The 26,738-nt window shown below is 45.0% G+C and overlaps 1 protein-coding gene across 1 annotated transcript in view; it reads left to right on the top strand.

Annotated features, from left to right (window-relative positions):
• SORT1 (sortilin 1) overlaps positions 1 to 26,738 on the top strand; it is a 117,473-nt gene that overhangs the window by 66,160 nt on the left and 24,575 nt on the right. The window contains exons 10-14 of the mRNA XM_068269510.1: positions 2,319 to 2,474; positions 2,558 to 2,664; positions 3,853 to 3,955; positions 4,035 to 4,203; positions 25,536 to 25,726. Coding sequence (XP_068125611.1) covers positions 2,319 to 2,474; positions 2,558 to 2,664; positions 3,853 to 3,955; positions 4,035 to 4,203; positions 25,536 to 25,726 — 726 coding nt within the window. The remainder of the gene's footprint in view (positions 1 to 2,318; positions 2,475 to 2,557; positions 2,665 to 3,852; positions 3,956 to 4,034; positions 4,204 to 25,535; positions 25,727 to 26,738) is intronic.

Genomic DNA, 26,738 nt, shown 5'->3' with positions numbered 1-26,738 from the left:
CGAGACAAAAGTTGAACTTTTTGGAAGGTGCGTGTCCCGTTACATCTGGCGTAGAAGTAACACAGCATTTCAGCAAAAACCTCATACCAACAGTAAAATATGGTGGTGGTGGTAGTGTGATGGTCTGGGGCTGTTTTGCTGCTTCAGGACCTGGAAGGCTTGCTGTGATAGATGGAACCATGAATTCTACTGTCTACCAAAAAATCCTGAAGGAGAATGTCCGGCCATCTGTTCGTCAACTCAAGCTGAAGCGATCTTGGGTGCTGCAGCAGGACAATGACCCAAAACAGACCAGCAAATCCACCTCTGAATGGCTGAAGAAAAACAAAATGAAGACTTTGGAGTGGCCTAGTCAAAGTCCTGACCTGAATCTTATTGATTAATGGTATAAGGTTAGCGCTCAAAATACAGTCTGTGCAATAAAATTCTTCAACACTCCAATCGAGGACAGCAAACGTTAGCAGGGCACTCATTGCCCGCCCCCCAACATAGAGAGACTCACCGGAAGTTGCGGCCAAGAAGGGCCCGACTGCGCTTTAGGGGTATTGGCCACCCCTCAGCCTCCAAGGCAATCTCCACACTCCAGCAGACTCTGATCTCCGTGTTTGCAGGTATAGACTTTTACTGTGACATCCTGATAGAGGTTTACGTTGATAGGTAACTGACTCCTCTGTGTAATCTTTTCATACAAGTCCTCTTGTATGAAAAGGACTTGTAGGAAAAGATTACACCGAGGAGTCAGTTACCTATCAACGTAAACCTCGATCAGGATGTCACAGTAAAAGTCTATACCTGCAAACACGGAGATCAGAGTCTGCTGGAGTGTGGAGATTGCCTTGGAGGCTGAGGAGTGGCCAATACCCCTAAAGCGCAGTCGGGCCCTTCTTGGCCGCAACTTCCGGTGAGTCTCTCTATGTTGGGGGCGGGCAATGAGTGCCCTGCTAACGTTTGCTGTCCTCGATTGGAGTGTTGTGAAGAATTTTATTGCACAGACTGTATTTTGAGCGCTAACCTTATACCATTAATTATTATCTCAGCTAAACACAAATAGCTAGGGAGCGCTCCACCGTTGGACTGGTGTTTTCAGCTTGTGTTTTCACATTGTATTGCGAGCGCTTGTGTACAATTTATTGCTTCTGAATCTTATTGAGATGTTGTGGCATGACCTTAAAAAGGCGGTTCATGCTAGAAAACCCTCAAAGCTGAATTACAACAATTCTGCAAAGATGAGTGGGCCAAAATTCCTCCAGAGCGCTGTAAAAGACTCATTTGCAAGTTATCGCAAACGCTTGATTGCAGTTATTGCTGCTAAGGGTGGCCCAACCAGTTATTAGGTTCAGGGGGCAATTTTTTTCACACAGCTCCATGTAGGTTTTGAGTTTGTTAGTGTTGTTTGTTAAGTGTGACAAACATGCAAAAGAATAAGAAATCAGAAGATATAGATAGATAGATAGATAGATTATCTATCTATCTATATATAGATATATATAAAACACCGCACACACACACACTTGCAAAAGTATTCGTCCCCCTTGAAGTTTTCCACATTTTGTCACATTACTGCCACAAACATGAATCAATATTATTGGAATTCCACGTGAAAGACCAATACAAAGTGGTGTACATGTGAGAAGTGGAACGAAAATCATACATGGTTCCAAACATTTTTACAAATAAATAGCTGCAAAGTGGGATGTGCGTAATTATTCAGCCCATTTTTCCACATACAGAAATCAACATAGTGAAGCATTACTCTTAGTTTAACAACTTTTGAAGAAATCTAGAATATGACAGGTGTAGCCACCTAATGATATCCGATGAAATATAAATTAGGCTGAAAAGTGTAATAGTAAATCATACCTTACATGCAAATGTTTTGAATGTCGCTGCTTATGTGCATCATGCCATTTTACATATAGGGCTCTTTTAATAAAAAAAAATCAGGGTATTGCATTGGTATTGCAGGAAAATGGATGTGGACATGGGTTTTGTTTTGGAACGTGGCAGGTCTGTACAGCATACAGCCTAGCTTCTTCAGCAGCCCAGGCTGCTCTTAGTAACTAGACTCTTCTGAGCCAGGATGGGTTGTGGCATTTGGCAAAGGGTGGGAGGAGGTGTGGAACCGTTTTCAAACCAGAAAGTAGAACTAAACTGCAGCCTGCCATTGTCATGCCTCTAAAGTACCCACCAACCTTCAATTAGCCCACCAAATGATATCACCTAGCCTCTGCACCAATGCTGGGGTTGACCATAATAATAAAGAGAAGCCGTGACCTGTTACCTGGTAACCTTAATTCGTGATTATATATATTTTCCAGACACAGGCTGTGGAACCATCTACACATCTGATGATCGAGGCATTGTATATTCTAAATCTCTGGAGCGACATCTGTACACTAAAACTGGGGGAGATACAGATTTCACCAATGTGACCTCCCTCCGCGGGGTTTTCATTACTAGTGTTCTTGCTGAAGGTTAGTACCGTACATACTGCTTAATGTGACATTAAATACTTGTGGTTCTCTGTTCTGTCCGCTTAGTCTCTTTAAACTTTCAGATAACTCCATCCATTCTGTGATAACCTATGACCAAGGAGGTGAGTGGACCCACATCACAAAGCCAGAAAATACAAAATGCGACTCCACGGCAAAAGACAAAGAGAAGGTGGGTTGCTAACTGTGGCATTGTAATGGGTTTTAAGCATGCCGATGGGTCTTAGCAACTTATCCGGTTTTATTCTGTCAGCATTGTCTGCTGGAGGCACAAGATTGCCATATGCTCCTTTTGAACATGGCTTGATTGGGTGGATGTTGAGCCTAGTAGACATACTAGATGTTTCTCAGCTGAGGCAGCCAATCAAGGCCTGGACCGAGAATCTAGGTTGTGCACAATGGCCCCTGATCTTCCTTGATACATTGACGAGAGATAAGCTTGGTGCATTATTCTCCTACTCAGCCCCCTTTCCAAAAGCCACTGCATTTTGTGCTGTCCTTACTACACTCTTCACAGTAACAGATGTGTTGCCTTCTCGATTGAGGTTTGCTCTAATGACCTGTATGAGCACAGAATGGCTGTCGGGCTAGAATTTCCACTTTACTTTCCCATTTGTTCCGTTTTCTGCTACAGATTTGTGTGAATTAATGTAATTCACAGTTGATCTGTACTAGTGCCAAATTGTTTAGAACTATGAATAGCTTTGGAAGGACAAAAAAGTAAAAAATTGCAGTTGTTTCTCCTACTGAATGCACATTCCTTTGAAACTTCATGGGCTTCTCCTTAACCTAGTGGCACTGTTACAGATATTCGATGGCTGAGTTTTTAAAGTATAATCCAACTAGCTTTTATTTATTTTGTTTGCTTTGTCCAGCCAAAGTTTTCTATTAGAAACATGCAGGTCTTTCTCTGGAGTGGGCGAGTGCTTCATTTTATGGGGGCCCCTATGTTCACACACCTTGCTTACCTCTCCTCCTCACAGCCTGGGGTGGAGCATCTTGCAAGGGTCATAAAACAAGTGTGAACATCCTAATCTTCACACCCATTTGACACTGTAAAATGAAGTAGGAAATGAAACACTTGACATTTATGGTGATGCTGTTGTATGGTTTGGTAGACCGTGTGTACATATAATCCTCTCATGAACCAAAGTCCCTCTTAAACTTTTGAATATGTTTGCATAGAAAATGTGTTGTGAAATGTTACTAGCCGGGCTTGTCTTTATGTAACTGTAATATTATTCCTTTCATTATACAGCGTGACTTGTGTTATATGTATTTTACAAGTTGTGATAAAAACTGTTATGTGGCAGTATTTTTGTAATTTTCCTTTTTCTGTCTTCATTCTCTGTGTACACAGTGTAGTCTGCATATTCATGCCCAGTACAGCATATCGCAGAGACTCTCAGTCCCGCTCCCGCCACTTACTGAGCCCAATGCTATTGGAATTATCATTGCTCATGGTAAGTATGGCAGTGGACTGATGATGCGTCCTGTGACCCTGAGTCTTTCCTGGTTTCAGTGTGCATTTCTGTGTTGCAGGCAGTGTGGGGGATGCAATGTCCATCGCCAATCCCAATGTGTACCTTTCTGATGATGGCGGTTACACCTGGAACCTTGCATTAGAGGGCCCTCACCACTATACAATCCTGGACTCTGGAGGACTTATTGTGGCAATAGAACAAAGTGACATGCCTATTAATACAATCAAGTAAGAGAATATGGGTTTTGTTCTAGGGGGATTTTCAACTTTTTTTTCTTTTTTTTTCTTTATTACAAAGTGGAAATGTTATAACTTTTGTCAGCATCTTGTGCTGTGTATTAATGGGGCACATTTTCTTTCTGTTCATAAAGCCCCTGTGAACCTCAAAAGAATTTCTACAAGATGTCACTATTTAGAACGAATATAACCTTTTGTCTGAAGTTTGGGTAGATAGATAAGCTTTAACGTGAATCTGAGGTGAAAATAAACTGATGAGATAAACCATTTTATTTATCCTCCTCCTTCTAAAATTACTTTAAGTACCCCATGATTTTTTTTTTATTTTTTTTTTTACTATCTCTAAACAGTGGCAGCCTATCAAGTGTCCCAAAGTTAGAAAAAGGTCAATAGTTCATGTATTTTATCTCTCCCTGCCCTCTGTCAGAGGTGCCTGGCTCTTCTACTGACCACATATGCTATTGCTCCGTTGTTACTGCCTGATGAAGGGGGAATAAACCCATGAAGCATCATGCTTCAGCCTATGACAGCGGATCGCTCTCTTGCCGGTTTCGCTGTCTGTCTCCTAGCGGCGATCGCCACTAGGAGACTGATGACAGAGCTCTCTGCTCTGTCATACAAGCGGAGAGGCGCGCGCATTGGCTTCTACGATCTCCTGCAAAACCCTGCCCTAGGACTCCATGTCAATTGGCGTGAAGTGGTCCAGGGGCTGCCGCCATGTTCACGCCAGTCGGCGTGGAGCAGTCGGCAAGGGGTTAAGATTACAGTGTTACACCGTAGGATCTTCTAGGAGCTATGAGCATTCTAGATGAGTTTGTCTACTACAGGCCCTTGACATCCTTATAAGTTGACCCAGGGGGTTACTGGTAGGAGGTTAAAGATTGAGACACCAATCAGAGCATTGGCCCCAGATATTACAGAATTTATCAGGTTTGAATGATGGAGATGAAGTAATCTTTTGCAGCTATATATTTCTTTAATATTAAAGATTAGGTTACTTCTGGTAGGGGGAGGGCTTTTCCAGGTTTGGGTTAATGAGGATTTCGTTGCATTGCATATTTGGGTTATAAAAGCATTGGCGTGTTTTTATAGGCGAGTTCTATGTCTATGGAACAAAGCCATCCAAGGGTCAACCTGGATGGGGTCTAGCACCCCACCAAGAAGTAAAAATCAGAAATCAAAAATGGTTCTACTTAGACTGTGAGTTCCTATCTGAGGGCTCTGTTCTAATTACTGAGAGCGTATATCCTCTAATCTGTAAGTATCTAAATATTTTTGAAGTAGGCATCGAGTATTTGTCTTTTAATTTTTGCCGTGACAGAATGCGACCCTGTTACATCCGGCAGATTAGAAATACTTCTAGCTAACCATTGTGTCCATGCTTCTCTCTCAACCTGGGGGAAAGTCCTCATTGCTGATCAAGGAGACCAGTAGAGAGCCAGATTTATCAAAGCCCAATTCTTTAAAGAGGAACTGTCGCGAAAATCTTAAAATTTAAAACGCATACAAATAAGTACATTTCTTCCAGAGTAAAATGAGCCATAAATTACGTTTCTCCTATGTTGCTGTCACTTACAGTAGGTAGTAGAAATCTGACAGAAGCGACAGGTTTTAGGTTAGTCCATCTCTTTGTGGAGGATTCTCAGCATGGCCTTTATTCTTTATAAAGACATTCCCTGAAAAAGGCTAGTGTGCTGGCTTACCCAGCTGTCACTTCTCCCTTACTTACCTTGCCCATCATATGTAGCTACAGGTGTCCCTTAGCATTAGGTAGCCAGAGGTACCCTCAATATGAAGTAGCTAGACGTGCCCCCAACTGAAGGGAGATCTTGTCAGTGGAAAGAGCAGGGTGAGTAACCTCATTTCTGCTCTCAGCAGGACTCTGCATAGGAAAGCGCTTTGGGAGGGGAGTGAGCTGCCTCTCCACTATCAGGCGCCTGTAGGCACGTGCCTTATGGCAAATCCGGCCCTGACAAACATGCTGGCCAGCCTCCCTGCTTGCTGCACACTTTTTTGCAATCCTTCCTGAAGGACAAGGAGTACTGAAGCAATGGTTCAGAGACGGAAGGCTAGGTGAACTGTCCAATTGAGACTTACGTTTTTTGTTTTTTTTTGTTTTGGCATGCTTGAGATAGGATTGAAAAGTCAGGCTTTTTACTGATGTCTCTCTTCCTGTTAGGGATATTTTCTCTCCCAGAGACACAACATGAAGTTGGAGTTCATCTCTGCAAAGGATAGGGAATTTCAACCTTTGAAAAAACCAGGGTGTCTTCGTGTGCTTAAATATAATTTTAATCTTAACTTGCAAAATGGTATACAAAAACGTGGTTCACAATACAATTAAAACATCCTAAAACCATAATTTGGCATAAGAGCTGTTACTTCCTACAATCCCACAGTCCCTGTGAGGGTATACTACCGTATCAATCACCCAGCCGCAGCCTATGCAAATCGATCGGTCACCCAATCACAATTGGACATGTGTGGGCCCACCACCTGGCACACATCACGAGGCCTCCACACTCATGCTGAACAGTGCACTGTATCTTAAAGATGGCCGGCTAAGCTCCTTATCAATGTCCTTATCAATGCCAATGTAGCAATTCTGCACATCAATCCTTCTGGGGGGTATGGCCACTACTGTCCGTTATTAACAGCCTTCTTCCACACTCCTAGATCTATGTCACATGATACATCCTCCTATGGCAGTTAGTAATGTTAGTAGTGGTGATCATCCCCATTTCGCTTTGAGAAAGCCCCGTGGGCGGGGCGAAACACGTCAGTGGGCGGGGCCAGACTGGTTCACATGAGCGCTCACTAACCCGGGACGCCGGGCCACGCCATAAACCTCTGCCGGAGAAAGTGAAAACGGCTGGAGCAGGAGACGGTGCGAGGTGATGCATATCCAGCATCGGGCATCTGTCACTGCAAGGAGCCCTGAGCAAAGCTCCCTTAGAGCGCGACACTGCGGGAAGGTCATGACTATCCGTTACATCTATGAGACAAGCTGAGACATGTGCAGCCCTGGATGGGCGGAAAAGTATTAAGATATTCAGCTAAGTGTTCCAAGGTACTGGAAGTTGTGCATAAAGGTGGCCATACATGGTACAATTTTTCAATTAGATAATTTAGTTCGATTATTCCATTAGATCGAATATAAAGATTTTTCCAGCATGTCCGATCATTTTTCCAGAAAAAACGGGATAATCGTTCGAATTTCTTGATCGAAAAAAAAAAATATTTTCAACTTTCATTCAATTCGATCATTTACATCGAATAAACGGGAAAATCGAACGTTTTTATGGTACCGTGTATGGCCACCATAAGTCCTGATTACTAACTGCCATAGGAGGATGTATCATGTGACATAGATCTATGAGTGTGGAAGAAGGCTGTTAATAACGGACAGTAGTGGCCATACCCCCCAGAAGGATTGATGTGCAGAATTGCTACATTGGCTTTGATGATAAGGACATTGATAAGGAGCTTAGCCGGCCATCTTTAAAGAGGAACTCCAGTGAAAATAATTTAATATAAAAAGGTGCTTAATTTTTACAATAATTATGTATACATGATTTAGTCAGAGTTTGCTCATTGTAAAATCTTTCCTCTCCCAGATTCACATTCTGACATGTATTACATAGTGACATTGTTACTGTGGGCAGATTATGTAGCTGTTCTGGCTTTAACAGACAGCTATAAACAGCCATTTCCTGTGTGTGTCATTGTTACATTGTGGCAGTTTGCCCAGAGTACCGTACGGTACCAGAGCCTCTTGTGGGAGGGGTTTCAGCACAAAATCAGTCATACAGCGCCCCCTGATGGTCTGTTTGTGAAAATCATTATATTTTTCATGTAAAAGTGGGTATCAGCTACTGATTGGGATAAAGTTCAATTCTTGGTCGGAGTTTCTCTTTAAGATACAGTGCACTGTTCAGCATGAGTGTGGAGGCCTCGTGGTGTGTGCCGGGTGGTGGGCCCACACATGTCCAATTGTGATTGGGTGACCGATCGATTTGCATAGGCTGCGGCTGGGTGATTGATACGGTAGTATACCCTCACAGGGACTGTGGGATTGTAGGAAGTAACAGCTCTTATGCCAAATCATGGTTTTAGGATGTTTTAATTGTATTGTGAACCACGTTTTTGTATACCATTTTGCAGGTTAAGATTAAAAGTATATTTAAGCACACGAAGACACCCTGGTTTTTTTCAAAGGTTGAAATGGTATTTAGGTTACCAGTGTGTCTCCTCTTGTCGAGTGGTGCTAAATTATAAACATGTGGCCGCCAAAGTTGGTGTGGTAATAGGATTCAAAGGATAGGGAATCATGGCCTCTTGCAGTTGTCACAAAATCAAGTACTGTGGTGGGAGACTTCTCTGTAACACCTGTTCACTTGATGGCTTTCACTGCAATTCCTGGCCTAATGCTGACAGTGACAGGAAGTTTTATTTATTATTGAGCTGCATTCGCCCTATTTGACATGTACACCTCCTTTAATACACGTGTGAAACTTCAGTTTCATTGCATCCAGTGGTTCTGAACGACTGGATTTGGGCATCGAGCAGAGGTAAAGATTGGTGTTGGGCATGAGACAGGGTTAGCCAGAACGGTGGGGCCAATGTTAAGCAAAGGACAGGAGAGGGAGGTTAGTATTAGGCATTGGAAAGAGGTTAATGTTACCTCTCGAGGAGCCAGTACATGCTGATGACGTGGGCAGCATTCATTGTCATTACCTCCTCCTTTTCCTAACACTAACCTCCCCTCTCCTCTGTCTAGCAATTAACCTCTGTTACCTATGTGTATAGGCTACTGGCTTACTGGTCCGCAGGCCTTGCCACCCATGCATTTCATTCAGGTAGATCAGCGTGCAGAAAGCATCACCAGGTGGTGCCGTCTTCTCCTTACACAGCCATCTGCTGTGCTGCAGCGTACTTCTATGGCTCCTGATGCATGTTTGCATCGAGCCATACAGATGATGAAGCAGCACAGCAGACTGCTGTGTAAGAGGATGGCCCCACCTGGTGACACTTGCTGTATGGTGATCTACGTGAATTAAATATATTAGTGAAAGGCCAGGCCCGAGGACTGGCACAGAACAGCTGGCGGACCAGCACTGGACCTTGCTCCGGGGGATTGGGGACCCCTGCTCTAAAAGAACAGAATAACAAAGGAAAACAAAGTCTAGAGTCAAGATACCCCTTCAAAGAAACTTGACTGATATAATCCGCTAGTAATCTGTCTAGAAGATGTAGAACTATAATTTAGTATACCTTCTTTTTTAAGAAAAATATGGAGTTAAATATTTTAATGATTAAATGTATTCCACTAGAAGTTTTTAGTAATCTAAACAATACATTCTAAGAAGCTGTAAACTACAGGTTAATTTTTAATGTGTAAATGCTGTTGGCAACAGTGCTAATTTGTCTGTGCTGGTTTGTGTACCTGTGGTGATAAATATACTTTGCAAATGTATTAACCACTTAAAGGAGTTGTCAGGCCAAATTGAATAAAATAAACGCTACTTACCGGGGGCTTCCTCCAGCCCCAAGCTCCCAGGACCTCCCTCGCCGCAGCTCTGCCCGCAGCCGTTTGCCGGAGCTCCGACCTGGTCCCCGGCGATGACGTCAGAGCGACCTGGAGGTCGCTCTGTACTGCGCCTGCACGATCGGCGCTGTCAATCACCGCCACGTGGGCCGGAGCGGACTGCGGAGGCGCAGAACTACTCCCAGGTTGCTCTGACGTCATCGCCGGGGACCGGGTCGGAGCTCCGGCAAACTGCTGCGGGCAGAGCTGTGGCGATGGAGGTCCTGGGAGCTTGGGGCTGGAGGAAGCCCCCCGGTAAGTGCGTTTATTTTATTCAATTTGGCATGACAACCAGACTTATAAAAACATCCTGCTAGAGCCTCTTAATGGCTCCAGGATGTTTTTATAAGTCACAGTGCTGCTGCCGCTGTGCACGTGCACGCTCCCACGTGTGCACGTGAGATTAGTGAGGGGAAAAAAACATAGAAAAAATACACCTTTATTTCCAAAAACGATATTGTCACTCTACTTTGTACTAGGGACATAATTAAAATCTTGTAATAACCAGGACAAATGGACAGATAAAATGTGTGGGTTTTATGTACAGTAGCAGTGTTTATATTAAAACTATAGGGGATGAAGTTGGAGAAATAGTGTATTTTTTCATTATTTTTTTCCCCCTTGTTTTTCCCTTTAAAATCCATAGAAAATAAAGTAATTACTGAAAACGAATAATAACCCCAAAAAGCCTAATTGGTGGTGAAAAAAAAAACAAGATAAAGATCCTTTCATTGTGATTAGTAGTGATTAAGCTATTGGCAAACGAAAGGGATGAGCACTGAAAGGTGAAAATCGCTCTTGTCCCTTAGGCCCTATGAGTTATAAAATCTCTGCAGGTGAGGGCCCGCGAAGACACGACACACGTTCAGGATGCGATCCCTCCAAACCGATCAAACAGAAAGATGAAGATAAAAAAAATCTAAACAACAAGAACAATCATGTTCAGTGGATTCAGATGCTATAGGGGTGGGAGGGGGCGTGGGCCCGCCGGCCCATGGCCGCATTCCGGGCCCTCTGTCAGGCCCCTCCTCATCCTCTGCTTCAGGGTATCCTCATCCTCTTCTCTTTTTTTTTTTTTTTTCTTTTTTTTTTTTTTCTTTTAGCCAGCACCCAATCGGCGAGGTAGGAAATGGGCACCGGGCAATAGACTTGCCTATGGACAATGACCAGGGCCGAGGCAGAGGCGAGAGAGGCTCCAGCCTCAGGGCGCAGTGTAGGAGGGGGAGCAAAACTCACTCAGCTACCATTCCCCTATTGTGTATGAAGCAGAGAGAATAAGAAAAGGGGATACATGGCAGTGACTGCAAGCCAAATAACTAGAGATTAAGGTGTTGGGAGGATTGGGGGCCCTGGGGTGCCTCTTAGTCTAATAGCAATCAGTGTGTGACGGCTGGGGTGGGAGGGATGGAGGGGCGCACTTTGGTGTCTCAGCCTTGGGTGCTGGAGGACCTTGTTCCGGCTCTGACAATGACAGTCTGCGGGTCATTAATTTATTACTGCCAAGGATAAAAAAGTAGCGTGGTTCCACCCCTACAAATTATCTTCAATATTCAACATGTACACACAAAACGTTTTTTTTTTTTTCTTGAACCAAAGGTCTCTTTTTATTCTCCACAAATTTTCTCTTCAAGAAGTTGGTGATAAGTGTAGATACACAACATCAGACAATCACTTCACATAAATTGCCTGACACGTGTTTCACGACCATAAGCCGCTTCCTCAGAGGCACATCATAAATAACACATCCCCGTTCCAGGACGTAAAAACCACCAACAATCTGAAAGAAGTGAAGAAAGATCAGCCCAAATGCCGTCCCAGTGTGGATCAACTACACTGATCAGTGGAGCTGCGGAGCCTTTAGTTCATTTGTTACCGGCAGGAGTGAGATTTTTAATTTATTCAATATGCACTGACTTGTCTGTCTGAGTGCACGAGCAGAGATACCTCAAAGCGCTGCTCCGTAGGCATTGCGGGAGCATGCGCTTCCACTTCGTTCAGAGTCCGGCTGAGTTTCGTATTCCTCAGACAGCAGAGCACTGCGAGGAAGAAACATCAGCCGGACACTGCTTTAGGCTTCTATTGTATGCAAATCGCGCAGTGCACGCGCGCCCCCGTGGCGTGCACGCGCGCGCACGTTTCTCGTATTCAGGCACTCGCACAGTGCAGTATAGGCAGCGGCGCCGGTGGCAGTAGGACCCAGAGAGTGAAGGGAAGATTTATCTGTTTACAATGCTGGGTCATTCGCCGTCAGGCGCCGACAGGGCTGGCTGACAGGGTGGATTAGTGGGACAAGGAGGACTCCAGAAGAAAAAAAAATGCAGTAAGTCTTCTATCAGCCTACTCTATTTAGCAAACTGTCACTTTTGAAAAAAAAAGTTTGGCTTAAGTGCCTCTTTAAGTCTCAACCTTAAAACATTCATAGATGTGGTTGAGAGAGATCTTGTCAAATTGAAGGGTCAAAAAACATCCGTTGATAATCTGTCATGAGGAGTGTGAGACACTTGGCAATCTACTACAAGACAAAAGATGGATTATTAAGCCCTCCGATAAGGGGGGCAATGTGGTCATCATGTCTATTGGTAACTACAGGGAAATGTTTGGACATTCTACGCAAACGGGAATGCTATGTGGGGGTCTCTGCGTCCAGGGCCACTGAATGCCAGCGCGAGCTTTTTTCAATAATCAACGAGGCGGTTATAAGGTTAGTAATAGATGGAAATACAGCAAGATTTTTGAAGGTTGTGAAACCCATCCTCCCAAGCTTTTACGCTTTACCCAAGGTCCATAAAAGATTTGCTGTAGAGGGTAGAGGTGTAGGAAACGATGGCACTGCAGATAGTGGACTTCTGTAGGGATGGAAGGAGGGGGAGGATGGCTCAGCTCATACAGTCAGGTGTGGCCAGGTGAATCCCAGCGTGCTCAGGCAGCAGTAAGGTTATGCATAGAAGGAGAGAAGGAAAGCGCCGGCACTGCTGTAAATCACATTTATTTGTTTTGCAATCAAAAACACGCACATACATGCAGGCATGAAGACATTGTGGTGGAGACACATACCCTGAGGTGGATGGCTGTGGCGTGCCGGTGGGTGCAGAGGGAGGAAGAGCCTGACGGCCGTTTCGCGCTATGCGCTTCTACGGAGGCTGCAAATGAGGTGATGGGACAAGCGGCCTAAATACCTTTACTAGGCGGCGTGCTTCCGCCAAAAGTCCCGCCCCTCTATCAACACTGGTCACTCCGTCTCGGCTGCGTAAAGCGGAAGCAGCCCGAGGCGGGTGACGTCAGGTGTTTCCCAGCGACGGAAGCCTGTGAGGGGAGCGCTCATATTAGGTTCCCCCCGGCGGCCATTGCGTCTCAGGCTGCTCCGTCGTCTGGGAGGATGTACTGCCATCTTGTGGCATATAGGAATATGCAGCTACATCAACGGCCATATGTGAGGGGATAGGTGAATAGATGTGAAGGGCATGTCCTGGTGTGTGTATATATGTATAGATAACATGTATAAAATTAATACTCAGTCAGCCCTAATAAAGTGCTTAAAATAGTGCATGGCTAAATTTGAAAAATATTTTACATGGGCCATGAATATTGGAAACTGAGGTCATGGCATAAAAAGTGCTCATAGCATCTAGCTGTGTTTCAACACCCTGCACATGTGACTGTTGAACAAACCTGAAGTGATGATAAAAACAAGGAGGGGAAAGGTTAAAAACAGCTAATCTGGAACGGCTATCAAGGGGGAAAAAGGGGAATCCCATCATAATGTGGGAAAACTGTCCCTATGAAATACATCCATAGGTTATATATTAAGAGCAGGGAATGGCCAAAAAACATGCCAGGGGCCGGGCAACCACATATCTAACCCCCCCTGGGGAGGTGCTCATTACATTTATATGAGAAAAAAGATAAAATGCAAATCATAGTTCATAGGTGCAAGTGGTCCACATGTGTTAGATCTGTGGATCCAAAAAACATGCAAGGTCAGTATGGTCATTCATGCCCAGAGGGCCCATCGCATCGGATTGCAATATTAACCGTGCCTCTTCTCTCTTTAGGATCCTCTCCCTGTTGCCTCCACGTCTCGGGGGCAACACATGTCTTAATCCGGCAAAGGTCAATTTCGTGGGGTCCCCCTGATGGGCTTCTCTAATATGGGTAATGACCCGGGTAGAACCCTTGCCTGACTCAATAGAATGGAAGTGTTCACGGTATCTCCTTGTGAGTGGCCTCGTGGTTTCCCCTATGTAAAATCTGCCACAGGGGCACCACAACGCATACACTACAAACGACGTTTGGCAAGTAATGAAATCCCGCGTAAAACGCGAGAGAGGACCTACTTGGTGCCGGGAACCGGTGGCCATAAACTCACACGATACGCACCTACCACACCGGTGGTTCCCCTGTGACAGATGGTCGCTCAACCAGTTACCATTTTTTTGCGAGACAAACTCGCTCCTAGTGATTTTGGATCCGATGGTTGGGGCCTTCCTATATGAAAAGAGAGGTCCATCCTTAACTAGGGGCCTCAACAAGGGGTCCCCAAGGAGAATGTCCCAATTTTTCTTCGTGATTTCCTTCAATTTGCTGGCCATAGGGGAGTATTGGAATGTAAATGGAACTTGGCCCTCATTAAGGGATTTCCTCCTGCGCTTGTGTCTTCTAAGGAGATCCTTCCTGTCAATCCTATGTGCTGACTTGAAGGCTCTCTGGATTGTCCCCAGTTCGTATCCCCTATTCAATAGTCTGCCTCCCAAGTCCTCTGACTGCATAATAAAGGTGTCATCCTCTGCATTGTTCCTGCGCAGTCTGAGGAACTGGCTGTATGGTATTGACTGAGTTACATGTTGGGGATGGAAGCTTGACTTGTGTAGGAGGGCATTTGAGGCAGTGGGTTTCCGAAACCCTCTGGGGACCAGGGTGTCACCCTGGATCACTAGCTCCAAGTCCAAAAAGGGCACCCTGCTCTCACTGATAATGGCAGTAAAGGCCATATTCATTGGGTTATTACTAATATACGCCACAAAATTATAAAAAGCTGCACAAGTCCCGGACCAAAAAATAAGGATGTCGTCCACATACCTGGACCACATCCTGAGTTGCCCGCGGAAAGGATTGGCATCTGTGTGGACGTATATTTCCTCAAACCATGCCAAGTAGATATTGGCATAGGTGCAGGAGACCGCCGTTCCCATGGCCGTCCCCGCCACCTGCCAGTACCAACTCCCGTCGAAAAGAAAGGCGTTGTGGGTCAGAATAAAGGTAAGGCATTCACACAAAAAATCCTTGTATTCATTGCTCTTATCAGTCCTATCGAGGAAGACTCTCACAGCCCGCACCCCCAAATCATGTGGGATGCGGCTGTACAAACTCTCCACATCGATTGTAGCAAGTGTATCGCCCCGGACCCACGTGAGACCATCAATCCCCTTGAGGACATCAAGTGTGTCCCCCAGATGAGATGGAATCTCATCTAGAAGGGGTCTCAGGACGTGGTCCAGGTACCTGGACAACCGCTCCGTCACCGACCCAATGCCCGAGACAATGGGCCGGCCCGGAGGGTTGGTCCGGGACTTGTGCACCTTCGGTACATGGTACCATACTGGCCTAATGGGAAAGTCGGGAAGCAGGTCATTGGCCAACTTGGTATTAATTAGACCTTTCTCTGCACCTCGTCTAAGGAGGGATCTTAGTCGGGCCTGATAACCTACTGTAGGGTCCTGATGTAGGGGCCTGTAGGTACTAGTATCCTGGAGCTGCCTTAGAGCCTCTAACTTGTATTGCTGTTCTGTCATAATGACAATACTCCCTCCCTTGTCTGCACTTTTAATTTGGAGGTCAGGCCCATTGGCTACAAAAGAGGCCTGACCTCCAAATTAAAAGTGCAGACAAGGGAGGGAGTATTGTCATTATGACAGAACAGCAATACAAGTTAGAGGCTCTAAGGCAGCTCCAGGATACTAGTACCTACAGGCCCCTACATCAGGACCCTACAGTAGGTTATCAGGCCCGACTAAGATCCCTCCTTAGACGAGGTGCAGAGAAAGGTCTAATTAATACCAAGTTGGCCAATGACCTGCTTCCCGACTTTCCCATTAGGCCAGTATGGTACCATGTACCGAAGGTGCACAAGTCCCGGACCAACCCTCCGGGCCGGCCCATTGTCTCGGGCATTGGGTCGGTGACGGAGCGGTTGTCCAGGTACCTGGACCACGTCCTGAGACCCCTTCTAGATGAGATTCCATCTCATCTGGGGGACACACTTGATGTCCTCAAGGGGATTGATGGTCTCACGTGGGTCCGGGGCGATACACTTGCTACAATCGATGTGGAGAGTTTGTACAGCCGCATCCCACATGATTTGGGGGTGCGGGCTGTGAGAGTCTTCCTCGATAGGACTGATAAGAGCAATGAATACAAGGATTTTTTGTGTGAATGCCTTACCTTTGTTCTGACCCACAACGCCTTTCTTTTTGACGGGAGTTGGTACTGGCAGGTGGCAGGGACGGCCATGGGAACGGCGGTCTCCTGCACCTATGCCAATATCTACTTGGCATGGTTTGAGGAAATATACGTCCACACAGATGCCAATCCTTTCCGCGGGCAACTCAGGATGTGGTCCAGGTATGTGGACGACATCCTTATTTTTTGGTCCGGGACTTGTGCAGCTTTTTATAATTTTGTGGCGTATATTAGTAATAACCCAATGAATATGGCCTTTACTGCCATTATCAGTGAGAGCAGGGTGCCCTTTTTGGACTTGGAGCTAGTGATCCAGGGTGACACCCTGGTCCCCAGAGGGTTTCGGAAACCCACTGCCTCAAATGCCCTCCTACACAAGTCAAGCTTCCAATCCCCAACATGTAACTCAGTCAATACCATACAGCCAGTTCCTCAGACTGCGCAGGAACAATGCAGAGGATGACACCTTTATTATGCAGTCAGAGGACTTGGGAGGCAGACTATTGAATAGGGGATACGAACTGGGGACAATCCAGAGAGCCTTCAAGTCAGCACATAGGATTGACAGGAAGGATCTCCTTAGAAGACACAAGCGCAGGAGGAAATCCCTTAATGAGGGCCAAGTTCCATTTACATTCCAATACTCCCCTATGGCCAGCAAATTGAAGGAAATCACGAAGAAAAATTGGGACATTCTCCTTGGGGACCCCTTGTTGAGGCCCCTAGTTAAGGATGGACCTCTCTTTTCATATAGGAAGGCCCCAACCATCGGATCCAAAATCACTAGGAGCGAGTTTGTCTCGCAAAAAAATGGTAACTGGTTGAGCGACCATCTGTCACAGGGGAACCACCGGTGTGGTAGGTGCGTATCGTGTGAGTTTATGGCCACCGGTTCCCGGCACCAAGTAGGTCCTCTCTCGCGTTTTACGCGGGATTTCATTACTTGCCAAACGTCGTTTGTAGTGTATGCGTTGTGGTGCCCCTGTGGCAGATTTTACATAGGGGAAACCACGAGGCCACTCACAAGGAGATACCGTGAACACTTCCATTCTATTGAGTCAGGCAAGGGTTCTACCCGGGTCATTACCCATATTAGAGAAGCCCATCAGGGGGACCCCACGAAATTGACCTTTGCCGGATTAAGACATGTGTTGCCCCCGAGACGTGGAGGCAACAGGGAGAGGATCCTAAAGAGAGAAGAGGCACGGTTAATATTGCAATCCGATGCGATGGGCCCTCTGGGCATGAATGACCATACTGACCTTGCATGTTTTTTGGATCCACAGATCTAACACATGTGGACCACTTGCACCTATGAACTATGATTTGCATTTTATCTTTTTTCTCATATAAATGTAATGAGCACCTCCCCAGGGGGGTTAGATATGTGGTTGCCCGGCCCCTGGCATGTTTTTTGGCCATTCCCTGCTCTTAATATATAACCTATGGATGTATTTCATAGGGATAGTTTTCCCACATTATGATGGGATTCCCCTTTTTCCCCCTTGATAGCCGTTCCAGATTAGCTGTTTTTAACCTTTCCCCTCCTTGTTTTTATCATCACTTCAGGTTTGTTCAACAGTCACATGTGCAGGGTGTTGAAACACAGCTAGATGCTATGAGCACTTTTTATGCCATGACCTCAGTTTCCAATATTCATGGCCCATGTAAAATATTTTTCAAATTTAGCCATGCACTATTTTAAGCACTTTATTAGGGCTGACTCTGAGTATTAATTTTATACATGTTATCTATACATATATACACACCAGGACATGCCCTTCACATCTATTCACCTATCCCCTCACATATGGCCGTTGATGTAGCTGCATATTCCTATATGCCACAAGATGGCAGTACATCCTCCCAGACGACGGAGCAGCCTGAGACGCAATGGCCGCCGGGGGGAACCTAATATGAGCGCTCCCCTCACAGGCTTCTGTCGCTGGGAAACACCTGACGTCACCCGCCTCGGGCTGCTTCCGCTTTACGCAGCCGAGACGGAGTGACCAGTGTTGATAGAGGGGCGGGACTTTTGGCGGAAGCACGCCGCACGCCGCCTAGCTTGTCCCATCACCTCATTTGCAGCCTCCGTAGAAGCGCATAGCACGAAACGGCCGTCAGGCTCTTCCTCCCTCTGCACCCACCGGCACGCCACAGCCATCCACCTCAGGGTATGTGTCTCCACCACAATGTCTTCATGCCTGCATGTATGTGCGTGTTTTTGATTGCAAAACAAATAAATGTGATTTACAGCAGTGCCGGCGCTTTCCTTCCCATAAAAGATTTGACAAGCCACCTGGCTGTCCAATCATCTCAGGACACGGATCTCTAACTGGAAAAATCAGTATATATGTGGATCGTTATTACAACCACATGTACAGGCATTACCGTCGTATATTAAGGATACGTCGCATCTACTCCGCGTTTTGGACGGGCTACAGTTGCCCGTCGGCACGTGGTTAGTGGCCCTGGACGTGGAGGCTCTCTACTCTGGCATCCTGCATAATCTTGGCATTCGTGCAGTCAGCATGTTTTTGGGAGAGCTGGGTGTACAGTGCATTGCGCACAGTGGGTTCTTTCTCACTTTGCTGGAATTTTTGCTGACCAATAATATTTTTGTTTTTGAGGGATCCCACTACCTCCAGGTGCAGGGGGCGGCAATGGGGACAACTTGTGTCCCCTCTTACGCCAACCTGTACCTGGGAGAGTGGGAACGTAGATTATTTTCAAGCGAGGATCTCTCGATGTACCTGTGCCTTATTTTGGTGTGGCACAGGTACATCGATGACATCATCGTTTTTTGGACTGGTGGACAGACTTTACTCGATAGGTCCGTGGAGGCAATTAATGTGAATTCTTATAACCTGAAGTTCACCATGCAAAGTAGCCCCACGGAGATCCCCTTCTTTGACATCTCAATCCATCTTGATAATGATGGTCAATTATCTATCCGGTTATATAGGAAGGATACTGCCACCAATTCACTTTTGAGGGCAGATAGCTTCCACCCCACACATACTGTGAGAGGGATATCGGTGGGCCGATATTTACGCGTTAGACGTAATTGCTCGGATGATGTTTCTTTCAGGACGGAAGCTAATATCTTAAAGAGATTCAAGGAGAGGGGATACACCGAGGGGATTCTAAACAGGGCCTTCAGAAGGGCAGATGTCAGCAATCGGATGTCCTTACTCACCACCAGTCCACACCGTGAATACGATATGGAGCGCTCTGTGCGCTTTTGCACTCTATGCTCAGCATCAAAAAATTACCAACATAATTGAGAAGCACTGGCACATTCTTGCCAATGATCCCAAGTTGAACAAACTCATTTCGAGTAGACCTCTCTCTTCTTTTTTGACGGGCACCATCTTTGAAAGATAAACTGGTGAATAGCCATTTTGTTGACCCTTTAACGAATGGCAAACACTGTAAGGTTTTAGGCACATATACCTGCGGTGGATGCACGATGTGCAGGTATATACAAGTGGGCAGATCTGTCAGGCTGCCGGATAGTAGGAATTGGGTCATTATGTTAACTGTGGCACCATTTTAGTTGTCTATCTACTCTTATGCCCATGTGGGGCTTTCTATGTGGGTAAGACAAAAACATGAGCTTCGCTCATGGATTTCGGATCATGTTACTAATATTAAAAGTACCAATCTCTCTAACCTGACTCCGGTAGCCAGACATTTCAAAACCGTACATGCAGGTAGTCCAATGAAAATGCGATTTGTGGGTTTGGATCGGATCCATGCCTCCATCAGAGGTGGGGACATGGACCGCTTATTGTTACAGCGAGAATCCCGTTGGATTTTTGAGCTGCGGGCTACCGAGCCCCCTGGCTTGAATGAGAATACTAGTTACGCCTCATTCTTGCCTTTATGATCTGCTGACTCTCACTGATTACCTTCGGTGCTGTGGGGCTCACGTTCTTGCCTGTTAGCCGGTGGGGTGTCCTACCTTTCATCGCCAGGTGTTCTTCTTTTTATGTATATTCTATTCAGATTAGTGCTTTTGACACTCTTTGTCTGGGTCACAGAAGATAACCCCGTAAATCTTTGGGTACCTAGTGGATTTTGATTTTTTTGTCCACACTGTCTTCCCCCCAACCCCCCCTCCCCCCCCCCCCCCCTTTTTTTTTTTGGTCATTTAAATATGTTTTTTTGTTTATTTATTTTTTTCTGACAATTGAATGGTGTTGTCACCCCTTATACCTAATCTGTTCCCCCGCGGCTGGTTGCGTGTGGATGTTATGTTTGCCGTCAGCCTGGCGGACGCATCTGTCGGGTTGCTACGGCGCCTTCCCGCTGTGTCTTCCTGCCCCGCCCTCCCCGCCCGGCGTTAGCCGCTGGTGGGGGTGGGCGTGGCCGACCTTCTGCACGTGTCACCGGGACACAGGAAGTTGTCAGACCTCCAGTGGAAGCCGGAAATCCGGCGAAACTGGTGGATGTGCAGCGTCCCGGCCTCCATGCCGTCTCCCTCCCAGAACCGGGCGAACCTCTGCCTCTCATACAGGACAGCTGGGCACTCTCGTCCACTACAGGCATCAATCTTCGGGCACAATTCAGCTAATATCTGCTGCCACACTCAACCTCTGCACGCCACCTATGGAGACCTAAGCAGCCACACGGGCATGACTCTTGTTTATGCATGTGGACTGTTACTGATAGCTACTGCAATTACATGCTGTGCGGACTATATACTGCAATGCTGTGGCAAGGCATAACAAACGTTCTTTGAAATGCGACAGTTGCTTCACTTCGCTTGATTCACTGCATGTGCTGCAATCATCCTGCTGTGCTTTTTTGTGTACTACAGACTGCTTCATCTGTGCCCGCCTATGCCTGTTCCTTATGTGGATATTGCAATTAAGCTATCTGCTGTGGCTGCATTATATACTGCCGGCTGGACATTCTTCCCTTTTTGATTAACTTGTTTGTGATTCCAACAAAGGACATTGGCTACACGATGGTACATACTATATCCAGAACTGGCTGAAATATGCTTAAAGGGGAGCTGAAGAGAGAGGTATATGGAGGCTGCCATGTTTATTTCCTTTTAAGCAATACCAGTTGCCTGGCAGCCCTGCTGATCCTCTTCCTCTAATACTATTAGCGATAGCTCCTGAACAAGCATGCAGCAGATCAGGTGTCTCAGACTTTAAAGTCAGATCTGACAAGACTAGCTGCATGCTTGTTTCTGGTGTTATTCAGATACTACTGCAGAGAAATAGACCAGCAGGGCTGCCAGGCAACTGGTATTGATTAAAAGGAAATAAATATGGCAGCCTCCGTGTGCCTCTTACTTCAGTTCCCCTTTAAGGGCCCTGTGGAGCCTATTCTGCTGACTGGATAATCAGTGTTTTTTCAGTGATGCAGACAGGGCCGGTTTAAGCAACAATGGGGCCCCAGGGCAAAATAAACCTGGGGGGGGGGCCCAACAGATACCCCGAAACAAAAATCGGCATTAAGGGACCTTTTTTGCAGCTGGTATAGTCAGGGTGTGAAGCTCCAATCGGCCGCAGCTCTACATACTGGCTATACAAGCCTGCATGGGGGACAAGGACAAGGGTTACAAAGTTTCAGGAGGGGGGACCCCCACATAATTTTTTTTTTTTTTTAATTCCCACTCTCTAAACCTAAAAAAAAATTGGGAAAATAGGAAAAATGCCAGGGATCTTCATACAGCCATATTGCGACTGTATCGCAATCCCTGACCAAAGCGCTGCGGCTGCATATGGACCCCCTGGAAACCCCGTTAGGAAATTTATTGCTCTTTCTTTTGATGCTTGTAAAATTACACTACCGTTAGGTTTGCTACTAAAAGTGACATTTACCGCATTTAAAAGTATACTTTTTTCCTTCAAAACTTTTTAAAATCGATTTTCTCAAAAACTATAAGGTCTTTTTGAAAAATTGTTTTTTCCTCTTATTCCCAATGATCTCCTTAACATATCCTACAAATTTAGGGTTCCTAGCATTTAAGGTGGATTTGCTATTAACCATTAAAGTCAGCAGGTTTTTAAATGTGTGTTTTTTTTCCTTTTAAACTTTAAAATCGATTTTCTCAAAAACTATAAGGTCGATTTTGAAAAAAATGTTTTTCCTCTTGTAGCCACTGGGGGCCCCTACAAGCTATGGGGCCCTGGGGCAATTGCCCCCTTTGCCTCTATGGTAGCGCCGGCCCTGGATGCAGATGCATATGCTTCACTGTTAGAGATTATATATATATATATATATATATATATATATATATATATATATATATATATATATATATATATATATATATATATATATATATATATATATCTTTCTATCTCTGCCTCTGCCTCTATCTCTGCTCCGATATCTCATAGTTAGTTGGGATAAAGAAGGGAGTATATAGGATCTGGGGTGGCCTGTTTGGGGGGAGAGGGGGTGGGGAGCTGGGGGCCACATTTTTTTATGTTGCTTTTATTTTCTATGTGAAGGATTAATAATAAAGATTTTGTATGTTTATTCCAATTTGAGGTTTTGCAAATTTTGTTCAGTTGGGTCATACCCACCTTCATATTTAACTCATGCAGTTACGTAGCCATTTTGTTCTGAAAAGGGATTTAACACTGCAGTATCTACCACTTGTTTACAGGCAGCAGCACTGGCATAGCAATAGGGGATGCAGAGGTTGTGACAGTATCAGGGCCCCTGGGAAAGAGGGACACTCCTTCATCCATCTTATTTGGTTTTCTTTGGCGGTGTGCTGATTATGAACACCTCTGCATGTGCATTGAATAGTGGTATTTCTAACAAACTGTTTCCTTACTCTGATTACACCTCTCGGACACTGCAGCTGCTCTTGGTTGGTTTTGGTGCTCTAGATCGATAGAGTGCTTATTGCCTCGAGCTCCTAAGTTATGCCACTGGGCAGCAGAGTGCATACAAACCATAACTAATTACTTGCCTGCTCTGCTACTGCTGCGCTGCTCCATTTTTGGAAATTAACAACAAAAATACTTAGATTAGCTACTGACTGCTTGGTATCCATTTGCTCGGAGCCCTTCTAATACAGCATGACACTCCACCCTGATAATCTTTTGCTGCTAGCAACTATTCATAGCTGGGGAAGGCATACACAAGTGGAGTGACCGGATCTACTAGAGTTCTGAGCTCATGCAAGTCTTGTTACCTTGTGAGTAGTCTAAACATTTCAAATGTATTTTTGGAGTTTGTAGCTGGAGTAGGTCAGAAAAAAGCTGAGAAAACTGCCTGGTGTACGGATACAGGTTGCTCATTGTTGTATTCTGTTCCAGAAGAAAGGATGGCAGTGCAATGTAATGTAACTGGTGAGGAAAAGATTTGCAAAGGCATGTAAACTGCAGCTTCACTTCAGCTTGTACAGTTTTCCTAGTAACTTAAAACCTTTCAGAGCGATCATTTAAAAAACAAAAACAAAAAAAACCTGGGCATGCCAGTATGCCGCGACACCAAGCATAACCGGTCAGGGACCTTATGTAGTGAGCAGAAACTGAATGTGAAGTTGGAGTTAGACCTATACCCTCAGATAACATGAGCTCATCCTTGATACTGTTTGACCATAGTGCCCAGGAAGACTTCTATTATATGTTTGATTACAAGGGATTTCCTAAAGGGCTGTACAAATCGATCCAATATAAGTGATTAAAAGAAACCTTGCTTCACGTAATTGTCCTGTTTCCCTACATTGCCTACAGCAGTGTTTCTCAAACCTGGGTGATGGTTGTTCTGAGGGATGGTGGGTCTACCAGAACTAGTCTGGTGACCATCATAAATAACTATGATGAGACAGGTTGGTTCCTAGATCAATAAGATTCATGGTGAGATCTGAGTGAGTAAAACTGGAAAGCCATACAGTGGGTAAGGGTTTACTTTTTCTTTTTTTTTCTTTAATGGAATACTAAATTAAAGGTAACCTTAAAAAAAAAAAAGTTAGTCGACATGCCCTTAATTCCCCCCTTTCCCCAAAACCTCCTTTAGACACTTGTCTTTTATGCAGGCTGGTAATGCAGGTAATTCTAGAATCCACCAGCTTCCCATCCCTTTCTCAATCAGGTTCTGTCTACACAGGTGTAGGGTAGTTACCCCTATTCATTTTTAGGAGTAGGAGGACAGATTCAGTTTATCTCATCAGTTTCTTTTTATCTCTGGTTCACTTTAAAAGGAGAATACTTTGGATTTTACATTGAGAGACTGTTGCATGCAGATACTCCCATAACATAAACAATTGCCTGTGTATGGATGTCTGGCGCGGCTAACCTGGTTGAACATTAACTATTAAACTATTGCCACTCTGAAGATTGACTATCACATTTTAAGTAAATCTAGTGGTGGTACTTATACACTCATTGAGTACTCTGTTAGGAATGATATACTAATGCTGGGTAGGGCTTCCATTCATACAGCTTTAGTTCCTCATGGCATGGTTCCTCGTGGCATGGATTACACAAGGTATTGACAACATTCCCCTGAGACTCTGGTCTATATTGACATGATTGCATCACGCTAGATCTGCAGATTTGTTAGCTGTGCATTTATGCTACACATCTCAAGATCTACCAGCCCCCAATCTTCCATCAGCCTGCAATGTTGACACAAGGCAGGTTGGGTCTTTGGAGTCATAATGTTGCCATGGTCTGTGTGCCTCAGAAGAAAACAAGATTTATTTCCCCCCCCCCCCCCCCCCCTTAATCAGGCCACAACTCCCAGTTTTCACCTGTGATGCATAGTGACTGCAATCTAGTGTTCTGGGCTGTCTGGCCATTCTTCTGTTCTCTATCACAACAAGCAGTTTCTATCTGCAGAGCCCTGCTTAGTGGATGTTTTTTTTTCTTTATTTTCACCATTCTGAATAGGACTGCTGTGTGGTGGAATACCAGTTGATCAGCAGTTACAGAAATATACATACCAGCTCATCTAGAGCCACAGTCACGTCAAAATCACGAAGATCTACTTTTTCCCCCAGTCGTGAGTGATGTAAATAGTCACCTGACCTGTATTTTATGCATTGCTGCCATGTTATTGGAAGATTAGATAACTGCCATGAATGAGCAGGTGTACAGGCATTTCCCCAGTGCTCAGTGAATGGAGGTGCTGGATGACCTTTTACTTGTTCGTAGAATGATTGTTTAGATTGCAGTTGGTAAAAATTCTGCAGAGTGGTCAGAATCATTAGAAAGAATCATTAGTTCACTATAGTAATATTTAAAGTATTCTGATCATTTTTGAATTCTTTTACACTTAATCTATCTTCTCACAGGTTCTCAACCGATGAAGGCCAGTGCTGGTTTTCTTATAATTTCACCAATGAGCCTATAATGTTCACTGGTCTGGCGTCAGAGCCAGGGGCTCGTTCTCTGAATGTCACTGTGTGGGGATATGAGCCAGGGTTCATGCACAGGCTTTGGAAGTCCTACACTATTGACTTTGCCTTGCTTCTAAGCAAGAATTGTGAGTATCAATCTATGTTCTGTACATGTATTACAACTGCGTAATCCTCATGCGTTATTTCCAACTCTGGTGAAAGGAAGCTGTACAGGTAGGTAGTTTATGTTCTCATTACTAACAAGTGTGCCGCATGAAGACAGTGCTCATATGTAGCAAGACTCCAGGAGAAGCACGTAATCAGTTCAGTGAGGAGATGGTGCACGACTGTGACCAGCAAATCTCAGCCTTACAAATCTAACACTGGAAGTTATTACAGCAAACCAAGGCCTTATAAATCTGTTCGCACATTAATGTAGTCGCATGCTTCTCTGAGTTCTGATGCAAATGAATACTAGTAGTGGGTGAAGGAGCAGAGGAGACAGAGGTGGCAGGACGACCGAAAAGAGATATGGTGTAGAGTAGCACTATCTTTCTGAGCATGGGAAGGTTGGTTGGTATTTGTAGTTCTATAGTGTGGAGCACCAGTTTGCACTTACTGTAAAGCAAAATAAAAGCATGTCCTATGTAAAGCTCACAGATAAAGTATGACAAAACTGTCTATATTACATCTCATGGTTTTTCCTGATCCATCATCCCCCCCCCCCCCCCTCCCCACATTAGGTAGTCATAAGCATGTATACAAACTTTCATCACCCAAAACAATGGTTTGTGTACATGCTGATACAGTAGTTCCTAATGAATGCTTTGTTCCTTTGTGACATACTGATGTTGCTGTTGGATACATAATTTTGGCAATTACTGGGCACAGGGCTAAGGAACAATCTCTGCTTTGACAGGCCAGCAAAAATAAAATGAGTAACAGTAAATGGCCCGCTAATATTTTTTTTATGGTTGCCGGTAGGGGGTTCTAGGACTTGCACAAAATACTCAAAGTATCTAGATGCAGATAGTTCCTATTAGGTGACCCAACTGATCCTCTTTACTGCTGTGGTGACTTTTCCAGCCAAGTCCAGGACTGCCCACTCTTCCGCTGTTTCCAGTGCTCTTGGCTTCCATGCATCAGGCAGATTGTAAC

Source organism: Hyperolius riggenbachi, chromosome 2, assembly GCF_040937935.1.
Source record: "Hyperolius riggenbachi isolate aHypRig1 chromosome 2, aHypRig1.pri, whole genome shotgun sequence".
Taxonomy (NCBI): domain Eukaryota; kingdom Metazoa; phylum Chordata; class Amphibia; order Anura; family Hyperoliidae; genus Hyperolius; species Hyperolius riggenbachi.
This window is presented reverse-complemented; position numbering and strand designations above follow the sequence as displayed.